The following is a 22,676-nucleotide window of genomic DNA, read 5'->3' on the forward strand; positions in this document are numbered from 1 at the left end:
CTCCTTCCGTCTTAACTAAATTGTCTTATTCAGCTTAGATACAAAATTTTAGATATTGTGTAATTAGTAAATAATTAAAATATGCATTAGTGAAAATAATTATGATTTAATAAAAATAATTATAATTAATATTAAGATAATTTAATACTTTAATTTAAAAAATTATAAATTATAAAATTTAAAATGCGATTAAAATATATAATTATATTTTTTTTTTAAAAAAAAAAGACAAATTATGTGGGACACACGAAAATAGAAAAATTTGACAAATAAGTGAGATGAAAGGTCTAATTTTGGGCCTATAAATTATGAATTTTATTACTCCATTCCTGTATATTTTGTGGGCTTATTACTGGAAATACAGAAATTTAGGTAAATATAATTAGTAAATAATTAAGAAGTGTATTAGTAAAAATAATGCTCTCTCTCTGTCCCAGCTAAACTGTCTCATTTAATTTAGGCACTAAATTTTAGTTATTGTGTAATTAGTAAGTAAATAAGAAGTGTATTAGTGAAAATAATTATAATTTAATAAAAATAATTATAAATTAAGATTAAAATTAAGATGACTAAATAGTTTAATTAAAATAAAAAAATTTTAAATTTTAAATTTTAAATGTGATTAAATTGTATAATAAAATTTCCAAAAGGAAAAATGATAAATTATGTGGGACGAATGAAGTAGTATTTAGTAAAAATAATTATAGATTAAAATTAAAATTTAGGTAACTAAATAGTTTAATTAAGATTCAAAAATTATAAAATACTACATCCGTCCGGCTCCAGGGTCACATTTACTTTTTGCGTATTGAAATTTGAATATTAACTATTATATAAAAACATGATATAAATTAAGAAAAAATTGCAAAAATACTTCAATTAGTGTCTTATAATACTAATAGAATAATATTTGCATAAAAATTTATACAAATATAAAAATATTTTTAATTTTAAATACAATGATATAAAAAATGATAATTTGAGACGGATGAAAAAAATATAAAATTTAAAAATATAATTAATATATATATATATAATTATATTTCAAAAATAAAATAAATTATATTGAAAATAAAAATTAAAAAGAAATTATATAAATGAAATATTATCACAGAAACAATCATGTGCTGAAAAAGCACACGCGCGTTATCGTTATCGTTAACACGATGTCTACTCGTCGTCCGTACAGTGCGTGGACCACAATGACCAATAAAAGCACTGAAAATGAATTAAACACACGGATACTATTGAAACAATAATAAATTAATAATAATAATAATAATAATAATAATACTCCTCCATCCAGATATCGTGTCTGTTACACTGTAAATACGGTATTTTAGGAAGAGTATAATTAGTAAATAATTAAAAATGTATTAGTGAAAATAATTATTTTATAATATAAATAATTATAAATTACAATGAAGATAACTAATTAGTTTAATTAAAATTAAAAATAAAATAAAATTTAAAATTTAAAATGAAATTAAAGTGTATAATTATTTTCCAAAAAATAAAAGTGACATGGTATGTGGGACGAACAGAAATGGCAACATGGACATGGTATCTGGAACGGAGTAACAATAATTTGAGTCAACGGTCAACATTCAACTCACATGGCCAAAACATTTGTCTTTCATGGCAGCTACGTAGCTGGCACTGACACTCGTATAATTGGTAATATTTTAAAATATTGATATTCTCTCCGTCTCACAGAAAAATTACTGTTTATTTTTTACACAAATTTTTTTACTATTAGTATTTCATTCATCCCATATTTATATATCAATTTATTTTTTACACGGAGTTTTAGAAATATTAGTATTATATTAAAATATAGTAGAAATAAAAGTAAAAAAACTAAATTGTTCTTATTAGTATTGTATAATATAAAAGTAATGACATTTGTGTAATATATTGTAAATGGAAAGGGTATTTGTAATGTGAGGTAGATAGTACAGTTATTAAAAAAAAAAAAGAAATGAATACTTTGTTATGGGACGGACGAAAATGGAAAAATAGATATATTGTTAACGAACGGAGAGTTCTATATTAGTTTGTAGTGAAAAAGACAAAAAAATCTCTATTAGTATTGTGTAATATAAAAGTAATGATATTTGTGCAATATAGTATAAGTTGGAAGAGTATTTATTATATTAAATGGATAGCACAATTAATAAATTAGGAAATGATAACATTGTTTTGCAGTAGATTAAGAAATAATATTATTTTATTGGTTAGTGGAACAACGTAAAAAATTTTGACATTTTTGTTCTTTAAATTTTTGTATAAAGTAATTGTATTTAATGATATATTTGTAATTTACATAAAAGTTAAGAATATTTTGGTATTAGTGTATGCTTACTCTTTTAAAAAAAAAATAGAAAAATAATACTTTGAAATCAGACAGACAAAAATAGTAAAAATAATACTTTTTTTAGTTTTGAGTTTTGATTTTGAATAGTAAAATTTTGAATTGAAATAGTTGTTTGATACGATATAAATATTACTCATGTGATGCTTTGAATGTAAAATTAAATTTAGTGTAATAATTAAAAATATGTGTTTAATTTGATATTTTTAGAGAAAAAAATTAAATTTTAGTATAATTTCAAATCTATGAATATTTTATAATATAGTTAGATTTTACCATGGTTTTTATTCTATCTTTTCTTGTCTTAAATATAATATTATATTTTTTATTTTTGTCCATTTTACATTTTATGTCATTTTATTAATGATTACTAATGTGCTTTTTTTTGTAAAATTATTTGAAGAAATATATCGTATAGGTAATATGTGCTTCTTTTGTAAAATTATTTGAAGAAATATATCGTATAGGTAATATAAAAATAATGAATATATTTAATATATTAAGTTTTTTTTAAAAAAATATGTGTATTGTTTTTTCACAAATAGAACACACTATATATACATAATCTCATTTTAAATTTACTGTAATTTATAATATTTTTAATTTTTTTAAATTAAATTAATTAATTATTTTTATATTAATTTATAATAATTTATATTATATTATAATTAATTTTACTAATAAATTTTAAATTATTTATTAATTATAAATTTTCTAAATTCTTGTATCTATAATAATCATAATATTATATTCGAGACCAAGAGAGTAATAAATATATGAATAATATAAAGATTTTTAAATATCTATGTGGCCCTAATAGCTAAAAAAATATATAAATTGATTTCCAATTAATTCCAAGGGATAATTATATTTATATTATACTCATTCCGTCTTAATACAATAGTTTTGTTTACTATTTTTGTCCGTCTCAAAACAATAGTCTTATTTTTATAAATAAGCATATTACTATAAAACTAATCATATTTTTTCATTCTTATTACACAATTGCCACTATTTTTTACACTAATACACTCACAAATGTAAAAAAGTCTTTTACCCGTACTTTTTATCCTCTATTAATATAATATCAATATTTCTTAAATTTCGTGTCAAACACAACTCAAATTATAATTTTGGGAGGGATGGAGTATTATTTTACTAAATTTATACGTAATCAATTTTATTCACTCACAATTAATAACTAAATTAGTACTTTTATTATTATTATTATTATTATTATTATTATTATTATTATTAACTCTTTGATAAATTTTTCATAATATCTTACTTTAGTTCCAAAAAAATGCAAATCAAACCCAACAAACACAAACAATTGGGCATAGAGTATTACTCCCTCCGTCTCAGATACCATGTTCATGTTGCCGTTTCTGTCCGTCCCACATACCGTGTCACTTTTCTTTTTTGGAAAATGATTACACACTTTAATCTCATTTTATTTTATTTTAATTTTGATTAAACTAATTAGTTATCTTAATCTTAATTTATAATTATTTATATTATAAAATAATTATTTTCACTAATACATTCTTAATTATCTACTAATTACACCCCTCCTAGAATACAGTATCTACAGTGTCTACACGGTATCTGGGACGGAGGGATTAATAATTACCAAAGAATCTTTAGACAAACAACAAATATCCAATATCTGTATGTATATATATATATATATATTCCATAGTTTTCTTTCTCCGAATTCATAGTTGCAGAAATAGTTTGGTGTATGGTTTTATAATGAGAGAGGATAGCTCATCTGGGGAGAAATCTAATTCCAAATGCATCAATCGGAATCGGAATCGGAATCGAAATCGAAATCGAAATCAAAGTCGGAGTCCGAGTCGGAGTCGGAATCAGAAGAAGGCCAAATTCTACATATTGCAGCGTTGCATTGCGATGTTGCTTTGCTGGCACAGACACAACAATACGTAACGATCGATGTATATATTAATTTCTTTCGATTTATTAATATTTGGGACTGCATATTCCGTTCTAATATATACTAAGAGTGCGTTTATTTTGAACGATTGTATTATAATCAATAAATTATTAATATATATATATATATATGTGTGTGTGTGATGTGTAGTTTAATTATGCATGATTAACGTTTAATTTGCGACTATTAGAATTATTACCTCAAGTAGTTACTAATTAGGGGTGTGTTCTCTTTTTGTATTTGTAATTTTAAAGTGAAATAATTGTTGAATTTAATTTTTGTATGAAATTAAACGATGAATATGATATCCTTCGTGTAGGTTTCGAGACTAAAATTTTCAATTTATTTTTGTTAATTTTAAAAAAATTTCATTTTCAGCTAACTTTAGGATTTAAGTTTTTAGATTTTATCTTGTTGATTTGAGGGATTTTCTAATTTTAGCCTTGGTATTGTGATTGTATATTTGGTGAAAAATTTAGTGGCTGAAATCGCAATAAGTCTTTTTACAAAATTATGACAGAGTTTCGTCAAACCGTAAAATTTTTTGCACAACCTCTCCCATGTAATTTTATGTATAATTCACTCCTTCAGTTCAGATTTAAAATATCTTTTTGTTTTTTTTTTTATATATAATAGATTAAAAATAATAATATTTTATTAATAAGTGAAATGTATAAGATGATATTGATATTTTTGTCCTTGTAAATACAAAATAAAATAATTATTTTGTAAAAAATAAGAGTTATTTTGATAAGTATATATGAATTATTTTTATTATAATAGAAAATGAATATTTTTTTTGGTAGAATAAATGAAAATGGTAAAAATTGAGATGAAGGTAGTATGTTTCTTCAATTACTAAACAATCCACACCAAGAAATCTCTTTAGTATTTGATCTATTTTAAAAACTATCAGATTGTGATCAAAACAGCAAATTGAAATTAAAAACCCCCAAATTAAAAAATAAAAAATAAATCGAAAAATCTAAATCCTAAATCAACAAAAGGTTACCAAAATTAAAAATTGCCCAAATTAACAATGCTAAATCGAAATTTGCAATGCCCAAACCTACACGAAGATATTCTAAGCGGGTTGTATTAAAATAAAAATAAAAAATAAATAAAAAATAAAAAATAAAAACCATGATAGTATACCTGGATTTGGACGAAAACTGGCCGGCAACGATGTCTAGGATGAGGTGGATTCCGGCAATGACGAGATGGCGGGAAAATAGATTCTAGCCCTAAGTATACCGTGGGCACAAAGTCTGGAAGCCTCAAAAGTGTTAGCCGGAAACGACGACTGACAGGGCGAGGATGACCGTTTAGGGTTTAGGGTTTAAAGTGTATTCTAAAATTTTCATTTTCACAAGCATACTCATCAATATAATATTATTTCTGTCCGACTCTAAGAGTCTCATTTATTTTTTACGTGTTGATATTTGAATATTAATTATTATATCACAATATAGTATAGATTAAGAAAAAATTACAAAAATACTTCAATTAGTGCCTTATAATGCTAGTAGAGTAACATTTGTACAAAAAAAAATATTATACAAATATAAGGATATTTTTAATATGACGCAAAATATAAATGTGACCCTTAAAGACGGACGGAGGGAGTATTATTTTTTAAATCGATTACAACTTTCTTTTGATACAATACAATGAGAAATGTAATAGAAAAAATTGTAAAGTGAACAAACCATATTGTTGTTAGTAATTAGAACTATGATCATTCATTTCTCTCCATCGACCATTCTCACCATTGTGACCTCGTCGTTAGAGGAAGATAAGTTTTTCACGAAGAAGACATGAGCTCGACTATCCCATTGCCTTGTTGCTTTCTAGCAAGAAAGTGACTGAAACGGATACTCAATTTAAAGTTAATAAACAAATTTTATTCTCGATCTCATAGATATATATAGAATTCCATGAAAAGCCTAATTCAATAAAAGACGTATGTAATTTTTATTTAATTTTTTAATGTAAAAATTATATATACATTTTTTAATAATATAATTATGTTAATTTGCTCCCGAATCCCTAAATTCAAGGCTGGTTCCGCCACTTGTTACGGCAGCTAAGCTACTAAAGAAAAAGAAAAGAATAAAAAAAAAGAAGAGGAATTTAAGTTTATTTATTTAGTATATTTTATTTTTATTTTTAAAAAATAGATCCATCAATTAAATCACTTCAATAACATTAATTAAAAATAGATGATCTCTGTAATTGGCATATGGTTCATTGCAATTGTTATTTATAGATGGAAAGTGTAATCTATATAAAATTCATGCTAACACAATGTAGTTTTATGTAATAAATAAATACATGGGATTTTTTTATTTTAAACAAATAATATTTTGATTTAATATTTTGAGAAATAAAATAATATATTTTATTAGAAAATATATGAATTGAATATTGTTGATTTATATTTCAAACACAAACTAAACATACCCATGGATTTATTTATTTATTTTACTTTAAGTTTCAAAAATTCTTAATAATTATTTTTCTACACATGTTTTAGTCAAATTAAATTATTCTCCTTCACAAAGCATCATATATAATGCTAGAGATTTTCATTAGTGATTGAATGTAATCATTTGGAAAGAAAGTAATGAAATTAAGATTGAATAAAATTATATGAAGTAAACATATAGGGGCTCTATTTATATTTATTATTTTTAAAATTTCTTTTATAATTTTCTTTGTAAAAATATACCAAATTTCATATAAATATTATGGTGTATTTATTTGGTATATTGAGTTTAATCTATTTTTTTATATTATCAAAAAATATAGTAATATAAAAAATAATATATTTTTCTTTATAAAAACGGACTGACTAAAAGATGATAATTTAAATTGAAAAATTAAACCAAACACATCCATAATATTTAAGTATATTTTTACATATATTAATTGCAACACATAATCCTATCATTGTAAATTGTGATTTAAAATTTATTTAAAATAAAATATTTGATATGAGTTTTTACTGAAATAATATTTTAATGTGATGTTTTTGTATAAAAACAATAATATATTTTTATTAAAAAATTATATAGAATGACTAATATTTAATTTTTATTTGAAATTTAAATTATATATATTTCTACTTTTACATTATTATTATTATTATATATTTTCTACAATATAAAAATTCATAGCCACTGTTTTCGAGTCCACATTAGGTAAATCTTGAAGTTGATACAATACTCCCTCCGTCCCATATAATATGGGTGTATTACTGTATACACGCGAATTTAGGTAAAGTATAATTAGTAAGTAATTAAAAAATGTATTAGTAAAAATAATTATTATTTAGTAAAAATAATTATAGATTAAGATTAATATAATAAAATAGTTTAATTAAGATTTAAAAAAATTTAAATTTTAAATTTTAAAATATGATTAAAATGTATAATTAATTTTCCGAAAAAGGAAAGGATAAATTATGTGTGACGGACGAAAATAGAAAATATGAACGAATAATGTGGGATGGAGGGAGTAGTTTACAAAGATACTATTATTAGCTCATCAAAATTTATTTTTAGATCGATGACGCTTAACTTTATACTTAAAATCCTTCAAAAACCGGTCGAAATTCTTCGTCGAAGATCCATCCTCATCCAATGCACGGCGCACCGTGTCACTGAGCCTCTCCATTGTGTGTCTCAGGCCGCCAACGCTTCTTTCCCTATTCATCAGAATCTTGATCTTCGATGCCACATGTCTCGCATCCAACGGCGCCACATCATCATCGCACAAGTTAATCCCGACCTTCCAATCATCCACCACCAACTTCCGATTAGTCGGTTGGTCATAGGTCACCGGGTAACAAAGCATGGGAACTCCAGCCCAAATGCTCTCCAGTATCGAGTTCCATCCACAGTGTGTCAGAAATCCTCCGACCGCCGGGTGTGACAACACCGCGGTTTGACTGCACCACGGCACGATCAAACCTCTTTCTTTAACCTTTTCCTCGAACCCAATCGGAAAAAATTTCACCTCGCCGGCGACAAGCCCTTCTCAAATGACCCAAATGAAATGTACCATGCTCAGATCCAGCCCTTTAGCCACCTCTTTGATTACTTGCCCCGCAATCCCGGCGAAGCTTCCGAATGAGATGTACAAAACGGAGCCTGGAGTCTTTTAATTAAGCCATACGGCGCAGTCTATTTCGGAAAAGAGACTCGTCAAGACATTTATTTTGGTCGAAGAACCGATTGGCCCTACGGCGTAAGTTGGATTTCGTTCGCTTAGAGCTGACAATGTACGTGGCTCGAGTTCTTGCACCGTGTTGTGTAAGACGAAGTCGGCTTTCTTAACATCCTCGAAGATTTTGAGGAGCATCTTTTGTCCAAATGTTGTCGGAGCTTCTAGAAGATAGCTTATCAAGTCCTTTGTTTTTATAGGATCGACTCCAGGGATGTAATCGATCAAATGCTCTCTACTATCACCTCGCAGGGATGCGAGAGATAATAGTATTTCAATATTTTTACTATTCAATCTGAACTGTATTTTCATATTCAAATCAAAAGAACGTAACTTGTTATCTATTTTCACTTAAAAGTTTTTTCAAACATTTAAACAATTAAAAATATCGATACAATACCCGATGGGGGGAAGTGGCCATTTCCAGCGAGGAGATCCATGGAGCAATTAAGGGCTAAGACGAGAGCCGGTTCGGTCCAAAACGATACATTCACCATGTCATATTTCTCGGCGATAAATCGAGGCCACGCCGTGATGGTATCCGCAACCATAACTCGTACGGTGGACGGATCGCGCCGTTCCTCGAACATATTCCCGACAAATTCATCGACACGAGAAGGAAAATCCTCGAAAAGAGACCGTGCGAATTCAGGGAAGTTGGCCTTTCGATCGTAGTCGAGAGGAAAGCCGTCGGAAATGGTGGCATAGCGAATGTCGAGACCGGAAGCTCGGACATCGGAGAAGACGTCGTCGAGTTCTTGCCGGGATTCGGAGATCAAGTGGTGGATGTATTGAGTGTGGACGAAGGTTATGGAGAAGCCATTGGAGGCAAGCTTGATTGCAAGATGGACGAAGGGGTTTATGTGGCCTTGGTATGGGAAGGCTATCATCACAGCCTGTGGTTTCAGTGCAACCTCGTATTCTTCCTCCATAGTTTCGGATTGTCGGGAGGAAACTGATGGGAAAAGATAAGTTTCGTCGTGGAGAGAGAAACAGTCTGGAGTGACGGCCCAGAAATGATCACTTAGTTATAATTAAGGTGGTTGGATGTCAATTATGTTTGGTTTGGAATCAGATTGTGGTTGGATTTTTTTTTTTTTTCCCAATATGATATAATATATGAATATTTGATTAAAAATAAATTTATGATGTAGATTGAGATATTTTAAAAATTAATCTAATTTACTTGAAATTTGATTTAAATTTAAAATCCAAATGAAATGAAGTATTCCATTGATTTAGTCTACTCTAATCACCCCATATAGTTACTTATTTATTTATAAATTATGTGGGTATTATTTCATTATTAATTTTAATTATTTAGATAAAAAATCTAAATCTCTAAATTCAATCTAAATTTCAAACACATTATTACAAAGTTATTTAAATTATCAACTCTTCAAAATATTATATTTATACAGACCTTCAAATTTCAAATTCCAACATTGTCAAGATTGCAAAAACACATAATTTTACCGATGATTTTTTACTTTAAAAAAATAATTAGCTATATTTTTGTTGTATTTTATCATTCAAATCATCTAGAAACCGGTTGAAATTCGTCGTGGAAGATCCATCAGCACCCCAAGCACTCCTAATTACACTTGTGAGCTTCTTCATCTCATTTCTTACACCGTCCGAGGTTTCACTATTCATCAATGTTTTGATCTTCCACGCCACTTCTTCCCCCTCGACCTTTGCCTTGTCCTGGCAAAGGTCGATCCCGATCTTCCAATCATCCACCACTAGCTTCCGATTAGTCGGTTGATCGTAAAGGACCGGATAACATATCATAGGTACCCCAAACCACATGCTTTCCAATATAGAGTTCCATCCACAATGCGTCAAAAATCCCCCGACCGCCGGATTGGACATCACGGCGATTTGATCGCACCACGTGATGATCAATCCTCGATCCTTTACATCATCCTCGAATCCGGCAGGAAAAACATTAATCTCATGTTCGAAAATGTCGCGCCTTAGTGCCCAAAGGAAGTTTAACTTGCTCGCCCGAAGCCCGCGAGCCACTTCTTGAATAACTTTTTGTTCGATCTGAACGAGGCTTCCGAACGAGACGTATAGAACTGATCCGGGGGGTTTCGAGTTCAACCATTCGGTGCAATCAGTTTCGGGAAGTAGGCTCTTGGAAATGTCGAGTTTGGTGGTCTCCGGCGAGAAGTTTATCGGGCCTATGGCGTATGTCGGCCATAGTTCGTTCAAGGTTGATAGTGTATACGACTCGAGTTCTTCGACCGTGTTGTGTAGGACAATGTCGGCTTTTTTAACTTCCTCGAATGTCTTGAGCAAAATCTTGTTAAGAATCGATGTCGAATCGGATTCTTGAAGATTAGACATTAAGTCCTTTTTGTGTATCGGCGCGACTCCGGGGATGTAGTCGATCACGCAATCCCGATCTCCTACCATGCCCGATAATAAATCATTTCACGAACAAGCATTGAAAAGAAGATTATAGGGACTGACAACGCATCATATAAGGGCATACAACATATATTATATGTTAATATAATACAAAACAACATATAACACAGCTTCATACAATATATAATATTTTAAATGTTTACTCACTATTTTTATTCTCTATTTATACAATTGTCATTGATGATCATGATCGTATCTATTTGTTACAATGATTTTATATTAATCCAAAAATTACATTACTAATCTTATAAAATTTTAATTTTACCCGAAGAAATTTTAAAATACTAATTTTACTTTGATGAAATATTAGTTAGGAATCAAATAGAGAAATTCAATTTCATATTTCCAATATAATATATGTCTCACATACCCGACGAGGATGAGGACGGGAAATGTCCGTTCTTTGTAAGAAGATCCACGTAATAATCGAGGGCAAACACGACGGCCGGCTCGGTCCAAAAGGATACATTCACCATGTTATACTTCTCGGCGATCAATCCTTGCCACGACGAGATAGTATCGGCCACAATAATCCACGGCGACGGCGGGACGGTGTTGATCAAATTAGCGACAAACTCGTCGACAAGAGAAGGAAACACTTTCAACATATGATCCCAATAGCTCACGACATCCTCCGATCTATCATATTCGATGGGGAAGCCATCGGAAATCGTGGAATAGCGTATGTCGAGGCCCGACTCGCGTGCCCCGGAAAAGACGTCATCGCCGTCGAATCGATTTTCGGAAGAGCTTTTGATGACATGGTGAGCATGGAGAGTGTGCACAAAATGTATGGCAAAGCCTTTTGAAGCCAACTTGATTGCTAAATGAAGAAAAGGGTTTAGATGGCCTTGGTAGGGAATTGCAATCATTAGGACATTAGGGGTTATTGCAACTTTGTTATTATTCTCCATTGTTTTCTCCGAACAATCATTCGACGAAGTTAAGGATAAGAATATATAGTTGTGTTTCACAAGGTCTTGGTGTAGTGTATTTAACGTGTAGTGTAGGGTGTGTTTGTTTTTGTTTTTGGGTTTAAATTTTTTTTTTTTTTTAATAGTATAAATTTGAATTTGAATAATTGTTTGATATGATATAAGTAAATATTGATGTGATGTTTTACATGTAAAATTTAATTTTTAGTATAATACTACATCTCCGGTTCTAAAAGTTTGATTTACTTGCGTATTAATATTTTAATATTAATTATTATATAAAAATATAATAAAAATAAAATAAAATACTTTTACAAGTTTCTTATAATACTATTACAATAACATTTGCGTAATAAATTATATAAATATAAAGATATTTTTAATATCAAGTATAATAACTCAAAAATAAATGGAATCTTTTAAAATCAGAAAGATGGAGTATAAAAAATAATTATTTAATGTTATATATTTTTTTAAAAAATATAAAATCAGTAATTAAAATAAATTTTATATTTGGATTTTATGAACCTAACAAAAGCTATTTACAATTCTGAGACGTGATTTACTTTGCAATTCGATCTAGTCATCATCAACTATATCTATATATATATATATATATATATAAGTATTGGTGGCTGCTTTTAAGTAAGGGTGTGTTTGGTTAGCTATTAGAAAATCAAATTTTTTTTTTTTAAATATATCTTTACCTATTTTCTTAAAAATTTTTAAGTGAAATTCACTTCTCATTTTCGTAAAATTTGACACAATTCATTACAAACATTATATATATATATATCAAATATTTATTATTTTGCTATTTTCAAAACTTTTTAATACTTCAAAATTCCAAACCAATATACAAAATATGATATTCAATTAATATTTCAAGTAAATTACAGCAAAAACTAATATCTACAAAATTCAAAAAAATAAAAATAATATGTTTGATTGTAGGTTTTTTTTTTTTTTTTTTTTTTTATATGGCTTTTCCCTTTCAGGGAGCCCTTCCAGAAATTCTCGACGGCCCGAGTCAGGCCCGGGCCGAGGAGGGGGTTTGGAAATAGTTTTCAACCAGCAATAGACGACGCCTCGGTTAGAACCTCACTACTGCGTCATTGCCCCAAGCGCAAAGATGTTTAGGAGTCAAAATGTTGAGTTTTAAATTAAAATAATAGTTTGATGTGGCCTAATATACATAGTAATATACGCGTTCTGTCCCATATAATTTTTTCATATTTTTTATTTCTGTTTGTCTCATATTATTGTCATTTTTTTAAATATAATTATATATTTTAATTATATTTTTTATTTTTAAATCTTAATTAGATTATTTTAATTATTTTAATCTTAATTTATAATTATTTTTACTATATAATAATTATTTTTAATAATATTGTTATTAATTACTTACTAACTATACTTTATCTAAATTTTTGTATCTACAATAAATAGGCCTATATAAATGGGACAGAGAGAATAATATCTTGATCGTAAAATTAATAATTATTAGTACAATATAAAAAATAAAAATTAAGTATTTAATTTGATAGTATTTTTTATAAGTTTTTTATATATATAAATAATGAAAATCAAAATCGAAAACTTAAATCATTTTTGTTAGCAAGTTTTTATAGATCAAATGACGAAATATTCTCATTTGGAAACTATAATTCGAATTTGACTATGAGTGAGGGTATATGTTGAATAAAATACATATAACCTTTGTTACAGTACTGATATAGAAAAATCAACGTGGTGCTAATTATTTTATATAGCATTGTTCAAATTTGCAGACGGCACCGTTTGGTTATTTTTATAGCACCAATTCAAAGTTCAAATAGCACCAAATATATTTATATAAGAGCACAATATATATATACACACACACTGTATAAAGCACTTTTATAGAGCGCTGTACATATTCTTATAAAGCATCATCCGTACTTCTCTGGAGCGCTAATTTAAGAAATAAACAAATAACATATAATTTTTATTGAAAAACACAGTGCTATTTACACTAAAAATTGATGCTTTCGAAAAATTTACTTTGTATTTTCAGAAAAAATGAGCAGAACACTGGCATTTAATACGTTCGAACAATAATCGAACCGAATATATATATATATAAATATATATTTATTATTACAAAGAAAGTTCAATAGTAAACAATTTTATTCTAGGAGAGCATCCCCTACAATTTTATGCAATTTTTTTACTTTTCATTAATTTTTCATTCAAATCCTTAACAAATCTGTCGAAATTCCTCTTCGATGATCCATCCTCAGCCAATGCATTTCGAACAATCTTCTTGAATTTCAAAGTATTATTTCTCAATTCATGCGATGCTTCTCCACACATCACACTCTTGATCTTCTCCGCCACATCCTCGCCGTCGACGACGGCGGCGCCGGCGCCGGCGGCGAGATTAATCCCGACTTTCCAATCGTCGACCACTAACTTCCGATTCGTTGGCTGATCATAAAGCACAGGATAACATATCATCGGCACGCCGTGCCACATGCTCTCCAAAATTGAATTCCATCCACAGTGCGTCACGAAGGCGCCGACCGCCGGATGCGACAGCACAGCGCTCTGATCGCACCACGGCACGATCAATCCTCGATCTTTTACGCCGTCCTGAAAACCCGCCGGTAGCGCATTCGTCTCGCCGTCGTCGGTGGCGCCGGGCCTAATAGCCCAAAGGAAGCTCACCCGGCTAAGTCGAATGCCTTCCGCCGTTTCTCGAACGACTTCTTTACCGATCGTGACGAGACTTCCGAACGAGACGTAGAGGACCGACCCGGGTGGCTTCGAGTTTAGCCATTCAGTGCAGTCGGTTTCGGACAAAAGATCATTGGAGAAAGCATTGTTCATCGAGAAAAAATTGGTCGGCCCTATCGCGTACGTCGGCATTAATTTTCCGAAGACGGACAAGGCGTGCTCTTCGAGTTCTTGCACCGTGTTGTGTAGGACGAAGTCGGCTTTTTTCACCTCGTCTATTGCCATGGCGATGATCTTGTGAACGATGTGCGACTCGTCGGGTTCTTGTAGATGCGGCATCAAGTCCTTCGCGCTCATCGGCTCGACTCCGGGAATGTAGTCTATTACGGCATCCCGATCCCCTATTCCACAACGAAACGAACAAGTTAGCATATACGTATGTAGAAATAACCTATTGATGTAAGAAATGGCCGAGTTGGTATGGTAAGGTAACTTGTGACCTCAAAATTATGAGTTCAATCTGCCGACGCCTCATGGATTGAATCTATTACATAGAATTTGCCTAGCGCAGTTTAGTGAGCTAGTGGGCTATTGCTAGAGCCAGAAAAAATTGACACGACAAGACAATCTGATACGAACCCGACACGAAATAATTGAGTTTGGGTCAAGGATTTTAACCAGATTATGTATACGAATTAACACGAACCCGATATGATAATAAATGAATCGGATTATGGTTGAATTAATATATTTATTATAATATGTAAAGTTATTATAATATAATAATTAGCTTACATATTCCTTTAAAATAAGTTTAATTTTAAATAATTCAACCTAATTCAGTGTACATATTACAATTAAATCAACAAATACTAACATACCATAACAACATGACAAAAAATAATTGAATTTAAATTAAGGATTTCGACTTAATTATGTATACGAGTCAACACGAACTTGACACAATAATAAACGGATCGGGTTAGAGTTGAGTTATTTAACTCGTTTAAAGTATTCAATCCGATACGAATCGATTCATTGTCAGCTCTAGCTATTGAGGCTTACTGATTAGGAAAATTAAGATCGAAAACATCTATGTATATATATATATATATATACCGGATCGAGCGGAGTGTCCATTCCGAGTAAAGAAATCGATATGATAACTAAGCGCAAACACGAGAGCCGGTTGTGTCCAAAACGAGACGTTAACGAGATTGTACTTCTTCGCGATCAACCGTGGCCACGTCGCGAAGGTATCGGCGATCAAGAATGGGATCGGCGACACATCATTTTCCGACGACGACGACAACTCGGAAATCCATTTTCCGACAAATTCATCAACATGCTCCGGGAACTTGTAAAGCAAGTGCTCCCAAAACTCAAGCATGTTTGAATTTCGATCGTATTCCAACGGGAAGCCATCGTAAATGGTGGCGTAATTTATGTCCAAACCGGCGCCACGCGACGCGGCAAAGACATTGTCGTCTTCGCGATCGCGATTGCGCCGTCGGTCGGCGCGGCGGGATTTCGAGATCGAATGGTGGGCGTGGTGGGTGTGTACGAAAGTGATGGAGAAGCCATTGGAGGCTAAGTTGAGGGCTAACTGTAGGAAAGGATTTATGTGTCCTTGGTAAGGGAGTGAGATCATAAGGGCGTGTGCCTTCATTGATGCAACCTTACCTTAGCTTCGTCGAACTATGGATATGTCGAGAGAATGGCTTTGCCCGTTGTAAATTGATGTCGAGAGTTTGAAGGCTACCAAAGATTTAGAAAGAGTGTTTGGAAGAATCGAGGATTCAAAAGGCTTTCTCAATTTATAATCAATTTATCTATTCTGTCATTTTCGTCTGAAATCAATTAATTTAGTTTTTTAGTAGGTGTGTTTCTTAGATAAATTTGAATTTTGAGTTGAGATTTGAATAAAAATAAATTTAAATTACAATAATAATATAAATATGTATTGATATAATATTTTGAATAATTTTTAATACTATAAAATATAATATTTGATTTAATATTTTTTTAAAGAAAAATTGGTTAGTAAGAAAAATATTGAAAATTTTCCCGAAAGAACACACTTGTATTTTTCACCGATTTTTTTTTTTTTTTAAAAGAAATGTCTTACATTTTATATATTATTATAAGTTTATAACCATGTCATCAATTTATCTATAAAATATTAAAAGAAATATTTCTTCCATATCAAAGTATTATTTTACTATTTTTCATTTGTTTTACTTTAAATAAATATTTTTATTTAAAAATAATAATTATACACTAATAACAAAATAATATTAATTTTTATTTAAATTACAAATATATTATTTTTCGTACAATTACTCTATATATAAAATCAAATAACAAAAATATCAAAAATTCTTAAAAGAAGTAGAATTGTTGGGGCGGCAACCTTTGTTTATATCCACGAAATGGAGATAAGGCAGAGTAGTAATTTATGTGATTGGGGATTAATTTTGGACATAATAAAAATATTTGTGAAAGTTATGTTATGTTATTTTTGTGCCACACATCACTGTCGGTGAAGATTTTTATAAAACTTTGCCGTCCTAATAAATTTGGAACTTTTGTTTTTTTTTTTTTTTTTGTCACTCGATTTCAATTATTTATTATGTAGTAATTTGTATAAGTGTATTGCTTTATGAAATAGTTTAAAAAATATATTTTCTATATTTTTTAATATAAAATTAATAAATATATGTAATATATTAATTTTTTTGAAAAAATATATATTTTTTTGCAAAAAAACACATTTTATATATGATTTTTAAATTTAATATATTATTTTTATCTTATAAAATATTATATAATAATATTTAAATTAGTTTCTAAAAATTCAAATATAAACCGAAAATATTTTTATTACAATTTTTAATACAAAACTTATGTCCCATAATTAAGTATTCATTTACTTTTTATATGTTGAACTTTAAATAATCATATTATTTTCATGCGTAAATACAAATTAATAGAAAAATAAATACTTTTATTAGTATTATGTAATACAAATGTAATAATATCTATGATTTGGACGTAGATCCCATGATAATCCAATCAAATAAGCATATGTCATAAAAGTAAATAACATTAATTTTTACATAATGCAACATATATTGTATTATAACATAATTTATATTATATTATAAATATGCTAAAATACCTGTTGATAATTTAGGGATATGATTTAAATATTAAATATTATAATTTAGAGATATGATTTGGATATTAGATTATATCCTAGATTTAAATATATAATTTAGATATTATTGGCATAGACTTATGTTATAAATAGGCATGTATTCTCATTCTAACATGCTGTCATACGGCCATGCCATATAGCCAGGCCATGCGGCCAAGTGGCTCAAATCCTACAATAAAATATGTTCTCAATTTTTGTATGTGGAGATAGTCAACTCGTTTTTTAGTAAACCATGTAAATCTATGTCTTTTTTATGTTTTCTATTTGTTATTCGATCATTAACTCTAATATCTCACAACAATATTTATAATAAATATTGTTTAAATGTATGACATGATCCGGTCGAATCATAAGGATTGCCTCTACGATTTGTTTATCATGTTGATATAAATTAATCAGCATTGTACTAGCAGTATAATAATTGCAAGTTGTCAGCACATGTTTTAAATGAATACATCATGTATTGTCTTGTCTTGATTGTTGCAATGTGCGATCAATTTGTATTTTGCATATTACCTATTTTTATACATCTTATGTGTTGTGTTTAATTATAATATATTAATTGTTGTTTGTTATGAAATTGTTTCCCTAACATTGATGACTAGACTTCCTGCAATCAAATAATACTCACTAAGAATATTAATAAGTTAGTTCAATAAATCAGAATAATAACAAAAAGAAAATAAAAGAAAGCAGTGTTATAATATAACACAATATCTGGCGGCTCCACTACAAAAAAATAGTATATTTGTAACGGAATTCCGTTCCTAAAGTTCACGTAGCTAACATAATTCCATCTCTAATTCCGTCTCTAATATCATTAGTAACGGAAAAAGTGGATTTAACAACGAAAAAATTTTGTTACAAAATTGATATTTTTTTGTAGTGCTCATATCACAGCTCACTCCGCGTCAACTTCAAGTCTTCCAACGAGGCAACACTACAAAGGGAAGCAATTGAAGGTTTCGACACCAAAGAGCCTGTCATTCCACAAGGAACAGAGAAACGCACAAAGACAAAGAGTGAGGAGCTCCGGAAAAATGACCGGTCGCGCGGTCAATCAAATATTTTACCTATTTCATTATCACAATTTAATGTAATACATGGGAAGGGATCGTCTCCATAGGGATCGTGTGATTCACTTTTTCGTGTTCTAATGCAGTAAATAATTGGGGGGAATTTTCTTTTATTATCTAATGAAGATAAAATAACAAAGCAATTTAATTAACGGAAAACTAGTTATTAAGGGGATGTCTGATTCAAGGGATGATGCAGTTATGGCACTTGTGTTTTATCATTTATTCAATAAAGTTAGTTCTTATTAAAGTATCAATAAATTGGTTATAGTTATTGATATGCGGTGGGCACAGCCAAAAGTTGATTCCTGACAAGGGAAGAAAGAGCAAGTGCGCTTTGGGCTAATTGTGGCAATGGTGTGAAGCCTAAGTTTATTATTAAGTACCTCAATTCTTTATTTTCTTATTTGATTATTTTGAATAAATTGTTAGGTTGGTTGGGCCTAGGCCCATAGTAGTTTTGCTCTAGTATTTAACTATTATTTTGAGACATTATTAGGATTCTGATTTCCTTCAATTTCACGGCTTCGGCTTGGTCGGGATGAGTAGTTCTTCCTTGGTTATCAATAAAGTTTAGTCTTTTGGTTCTCTTAAGTTCTCGTGTTATCAAATTGGTCCGACCTGCTTGATCTTAGCGGATGAGGTGACGCTAACAAATACACAATGCATTGAAGCTTTGGAGGAAGCCCTAGAGGAACTTCGAACAGGCATGGAAGCACAACAAGAAGGATTGTCGCGCCTCGAATCGAAGGTGGATCGACAAATGGATACTCTGAAAACAGAACTTTCAACAGCCATGCGGGATACAATTCTTGGGTTGTTCCCGCATGGACCGCCCACCACACCTATTAGGGGCTCGGCGGCGCAAGGAACTATGGCGGGAGGAGGTGAGGCAGCGGATTCGTCGACGAGGGCTGCCGGCATCAGCGGGGCAGCATGTCTGTTTAAGGATATTGGAGGAACGTGGACTACTCCGACAACTGATTTTAAGCTTTAGGATGCGCAACTTTGATGGCCACGATCCCTTGGGATGGGTTGCTAGGGCCGAACAACACTTCATATTACACGGAGTCCCTGAGGAGATTAAGGTGAGTCTTGCGCGAGTGGCGATGGAAGATGCGGCGCTCCATTGGTCCCGTTGGCATATGATGAAGCATGCTTCTGCCTCATTGATCGAATTCTCACAGGCATTGGTTATTAGGTTTGACGATCAATTCATGGGGTATCCGTATGAGAGGATGGTAACGTTAAGGCAAACAAGTTCTGTTGATGAATATGTCAATTTATTCACTCAACTTGCTACTCAGGCTTAACCATTGACAGAAGCGCAGGCCTTAGGGTATTATTTAGGGGGCTTGAAACAAATTATCATAAATAAGTTAAGGGTGGTAGAGCCTCCGGATCTCGAATCTGCAATCCGCGTAAGCAGAAGCATTGAATGAGAGTTGAAAAATGGATCTACGGAAGAATTTTACTTGCGAAAAACCTCTTCGACACTGTGAAATAACCTGGTTGAGCGAGCTGAAAGCATTATCTCCTCAAACACAGTTGGAGGGGTAGAGAACCACCATTCAACTAACAACAATATTGTGGGAGGCAACGATCAGTCACTTCAACCCCTTCTTCAAAGGGAAGCACAAAAAAATTAAGTCGAAACGAGTATTGCGAGTGTCAAAAGAAGCGGCTTTGTTACAAGTGCAAACAACCCTATAGTCCACTCCATAAATGCGAAAGTAAATATCTTAATGTTGTGGTGAATGATGATTTAGGCAACTGGGTTGCGGAGTTAAGGGAGATGAGAGATGAAGAATTTACTGAGGATGCAGGACTTACCTTGGAAAGTGACCAACCGCCCGAGGAGGAAACAATGCATGGGGCTCTTCTTTTATACGCCTTGGCTGGACTTTCAGGACCCCGAACCATGCGTCTCCGTGATAGTCTTTTTGGATTTAGGGTAACAGTACAAATCGATAGCGGTGCAAGCCATAATTTTATTTCCCAAAAATTGGTTCTACATGCAAAATTGAACGTATACGCCACACAGGAATTCAACGTGGTATTAGGCGATGGTTGCAAGGTGGCAAGTACGGGAGTCTGCTCGAAATTGAGTATACAGATCAATGGAGTAAAAGTGCAGGCAGACTGTCACGTATTTCCTCTTGATGGGGTGGATATAATATTGGGTGTCGCATGGCTAAGGACATTAGGAAAAATTCAGATGGATTGGGAAGCCTTGGAGATGCAGTACTATTTGGTGGGGCAGCCGGTGACCTTGCGCAGCTCGGCGTACCACCCGGAAACTGACGGCCAAATTGAAGTCTTGAACCGCACACTAGAGACATACCTTCGTTGTTTTTTGCTCGGAACAACCCCGAAAATTGGCAACATGCCTTTCATGGGCTGAGTTATGGTACAACACCTCCTTCTACACTTCCGCTGCCACTACTCCCTTCTTGATCGTCTACAGCCGACCGCCACCCACACTGCATAGTTTCTTGCCAGAGGAATGCCGAGTTGCTGCAGCTTCAGAGTTACGTTGCGGCCGCAAGGCAGTTCTGCGACAGTTAAAACACCACTTGGAGCGTGCTCAACGTCGCATGGTGCGGGCAGCCAACCCCATCGCCGTAAGCTCACCTTCTAGGTTGGTGACTTGGTATTCTTCAAGGTCAGACCCTATTGCCAAGGCAGCTTGCGTCAGGGCGCCCATCACAAGCTTATGCCCAAATTTTATGGACCATTCTGCATCCTTCGCCGCGTGGGAAAGGTCGCATATAAGTTGGATTTGCCAACTACTAGCCGTATCCATCTTGTGTTTCATGTATCTCAACTTCGTCGAGTGTTGGGCAATCACCTAGTCAAGCCTCATTTACCCGACAACCTAGAGGTCAAGCAGCTGCTTGTTTATGATCCTGAAGTTGTTCTAGACAGACAACCGATCAATTGTGCCCCAAGTATGATTCCTCAAGTCTTGATTCAATGGCGCGGTCTTCATCCAAACGATGCGACTTGGATTGACGAGGAACAGTTCTGTGCTCCATTCCCAACCTCCTGCCTTGAGTACAAGACAGTTTTTAAGGGAGATGCAGTTGATATGCGGGTGGGCGCAGCCAAAAGTTGATTCATGACAAGGGAAGAAAGAGCAAGTGCGTTTTGGGCTAATTGTGGCAATGACCTGAAGCCTAAGTTTATTATTAAGTACCTCAGTTCTTTATTTTCTTATTTGATTATTTTGAATAAATTGTCAGGTTGGTTGGGCCTAGGCCCATAGTAGTTTTGCCCAAGTATTTAAGTATTATTTTGAGACATTATTAGGATTCTGATTTCCTTCAATTTCACGCTTCGGCTTGGTCGGGAAGAGTAGTTTTTCCTTGGTTATCAATAAAATTGAGTCTTTTGGTTCTCTTAAGTTCTCTTGTTATCAGTTATCAACAAACTCTGACAATCAATATTTTCTTACAGCGTGGATAATTAAGGTACGGCCGTTAATTATCCCTAATTAAACAAATAAACCTAGGTGCGTCCATAAGAAATATTGCCTAATCGCATTCTAATCTAGAAAAACTCAATTTAAAACAATTACTACCTAAGAGGAGCAATTATATTTGATTGTCTAACCCCCGGGAATGAACTATTCAACCTGGTTGTCACCTATTTAAGTGCAAATATAATTATGGATATCCTACCTGAATTGACTTTAGATTATCAGACTAATTTAAATATCGGTATC

At 31.6% G+C, this 22,676-nt stretch overlaps 2 protein-coding genes, 1 non-coding gene and 1 pseudogene across 3 annotated transcripts; all 4 read right to left on the reverse strand.

Annotated features, from left to right (window-relative positions):
• Nucleotides 1-7,728: 7,728 nt before the first annotated feature.
• LOC127251146 (UDP-glycosyltransferase 86A1-like) lies at nucleotides 7,729-9,588 on the reverse strand (annotated as a pseudogene).
• A 344-nt stretch (nucleotides 9,589-9,932) lies between these two features.
• LOC127250807 (UDP-glycosyltransferase 86A1-like) lies at nucleotides 9,933-11,939 on the reverse strand. Its single transcript, XM_051274232.1, has 2 exons — nucleotides 11,368-11,939; nucleotides 9,933-10,975 (listed from the first exon to the last, which is right to left on the reverse strand). Exons 1-2 carry the CDS (start codon nucleotides 11,909-11,911, stop codon nucleotides 10,062-10,064), a joined length of 1,458 nt encoding a protein of 485 aa, XP_051130189.1. The 5' UTR covers nucleotides 11,912-11,939; the 3' UTR covers nucleotides 9,933-10,061.
• A 975-nt stretch (nucleotides 11,940-12,914) lies between these two features.
• LOC127251168 (U4 spliceosomal RNA) lies at nucleotides 12,915-13,066 on the reverse strand. The gene has a single exon (XR_007838842.1). It is a non-coding gene; the product is annotated as a U4 spliceosomal RNA (small nuclear RNA).
• A 922-nt stretch (nucleotides 13,067-13,988) lies between these two features.
• Nucleotides 13,989-16,449, reverse strand: LOC127250771 (UDP-glycosyltransferase 86A1-like). The gene is made up of 2 exons (XM_051274190.1): nucleotides 15,773-16,449; nucleotides 13,989-15,054 (listed from the first exon to the last, which is right to left on the reverse strand). The coding sequence occupies exons 1-2, from the start codon at nucleotides 16,320-16,322 to the stop codon at nucleotides 14,132-14,134; spliced, it is 1,473 nt and encodes a 490-aa protein (XP_051130147.1). The 5' UTR covers nucleotides 16,323-16,449; the 3' UTR covers nucleotides 13,989-14,131.
• Nucleotides 16,450-22,676: the final 6,227 nt, after the last annotated feature.

This window comes from Andrographis paniculata, unplaced genomic scaffold (genome assembly GCF_009805555.1).
Source record: "Andrographis paniculata isolate CXL003 unplaced genomic scaffold, ASM980555v1 Contig38END, whole genome shotgun sequence".
NCBI lineage: Eukaryota > Viridiplantae > Streptophyta > Magnoliopsida > Lamiales > Acanthaceae > Andrographis > Andrographis paniculata.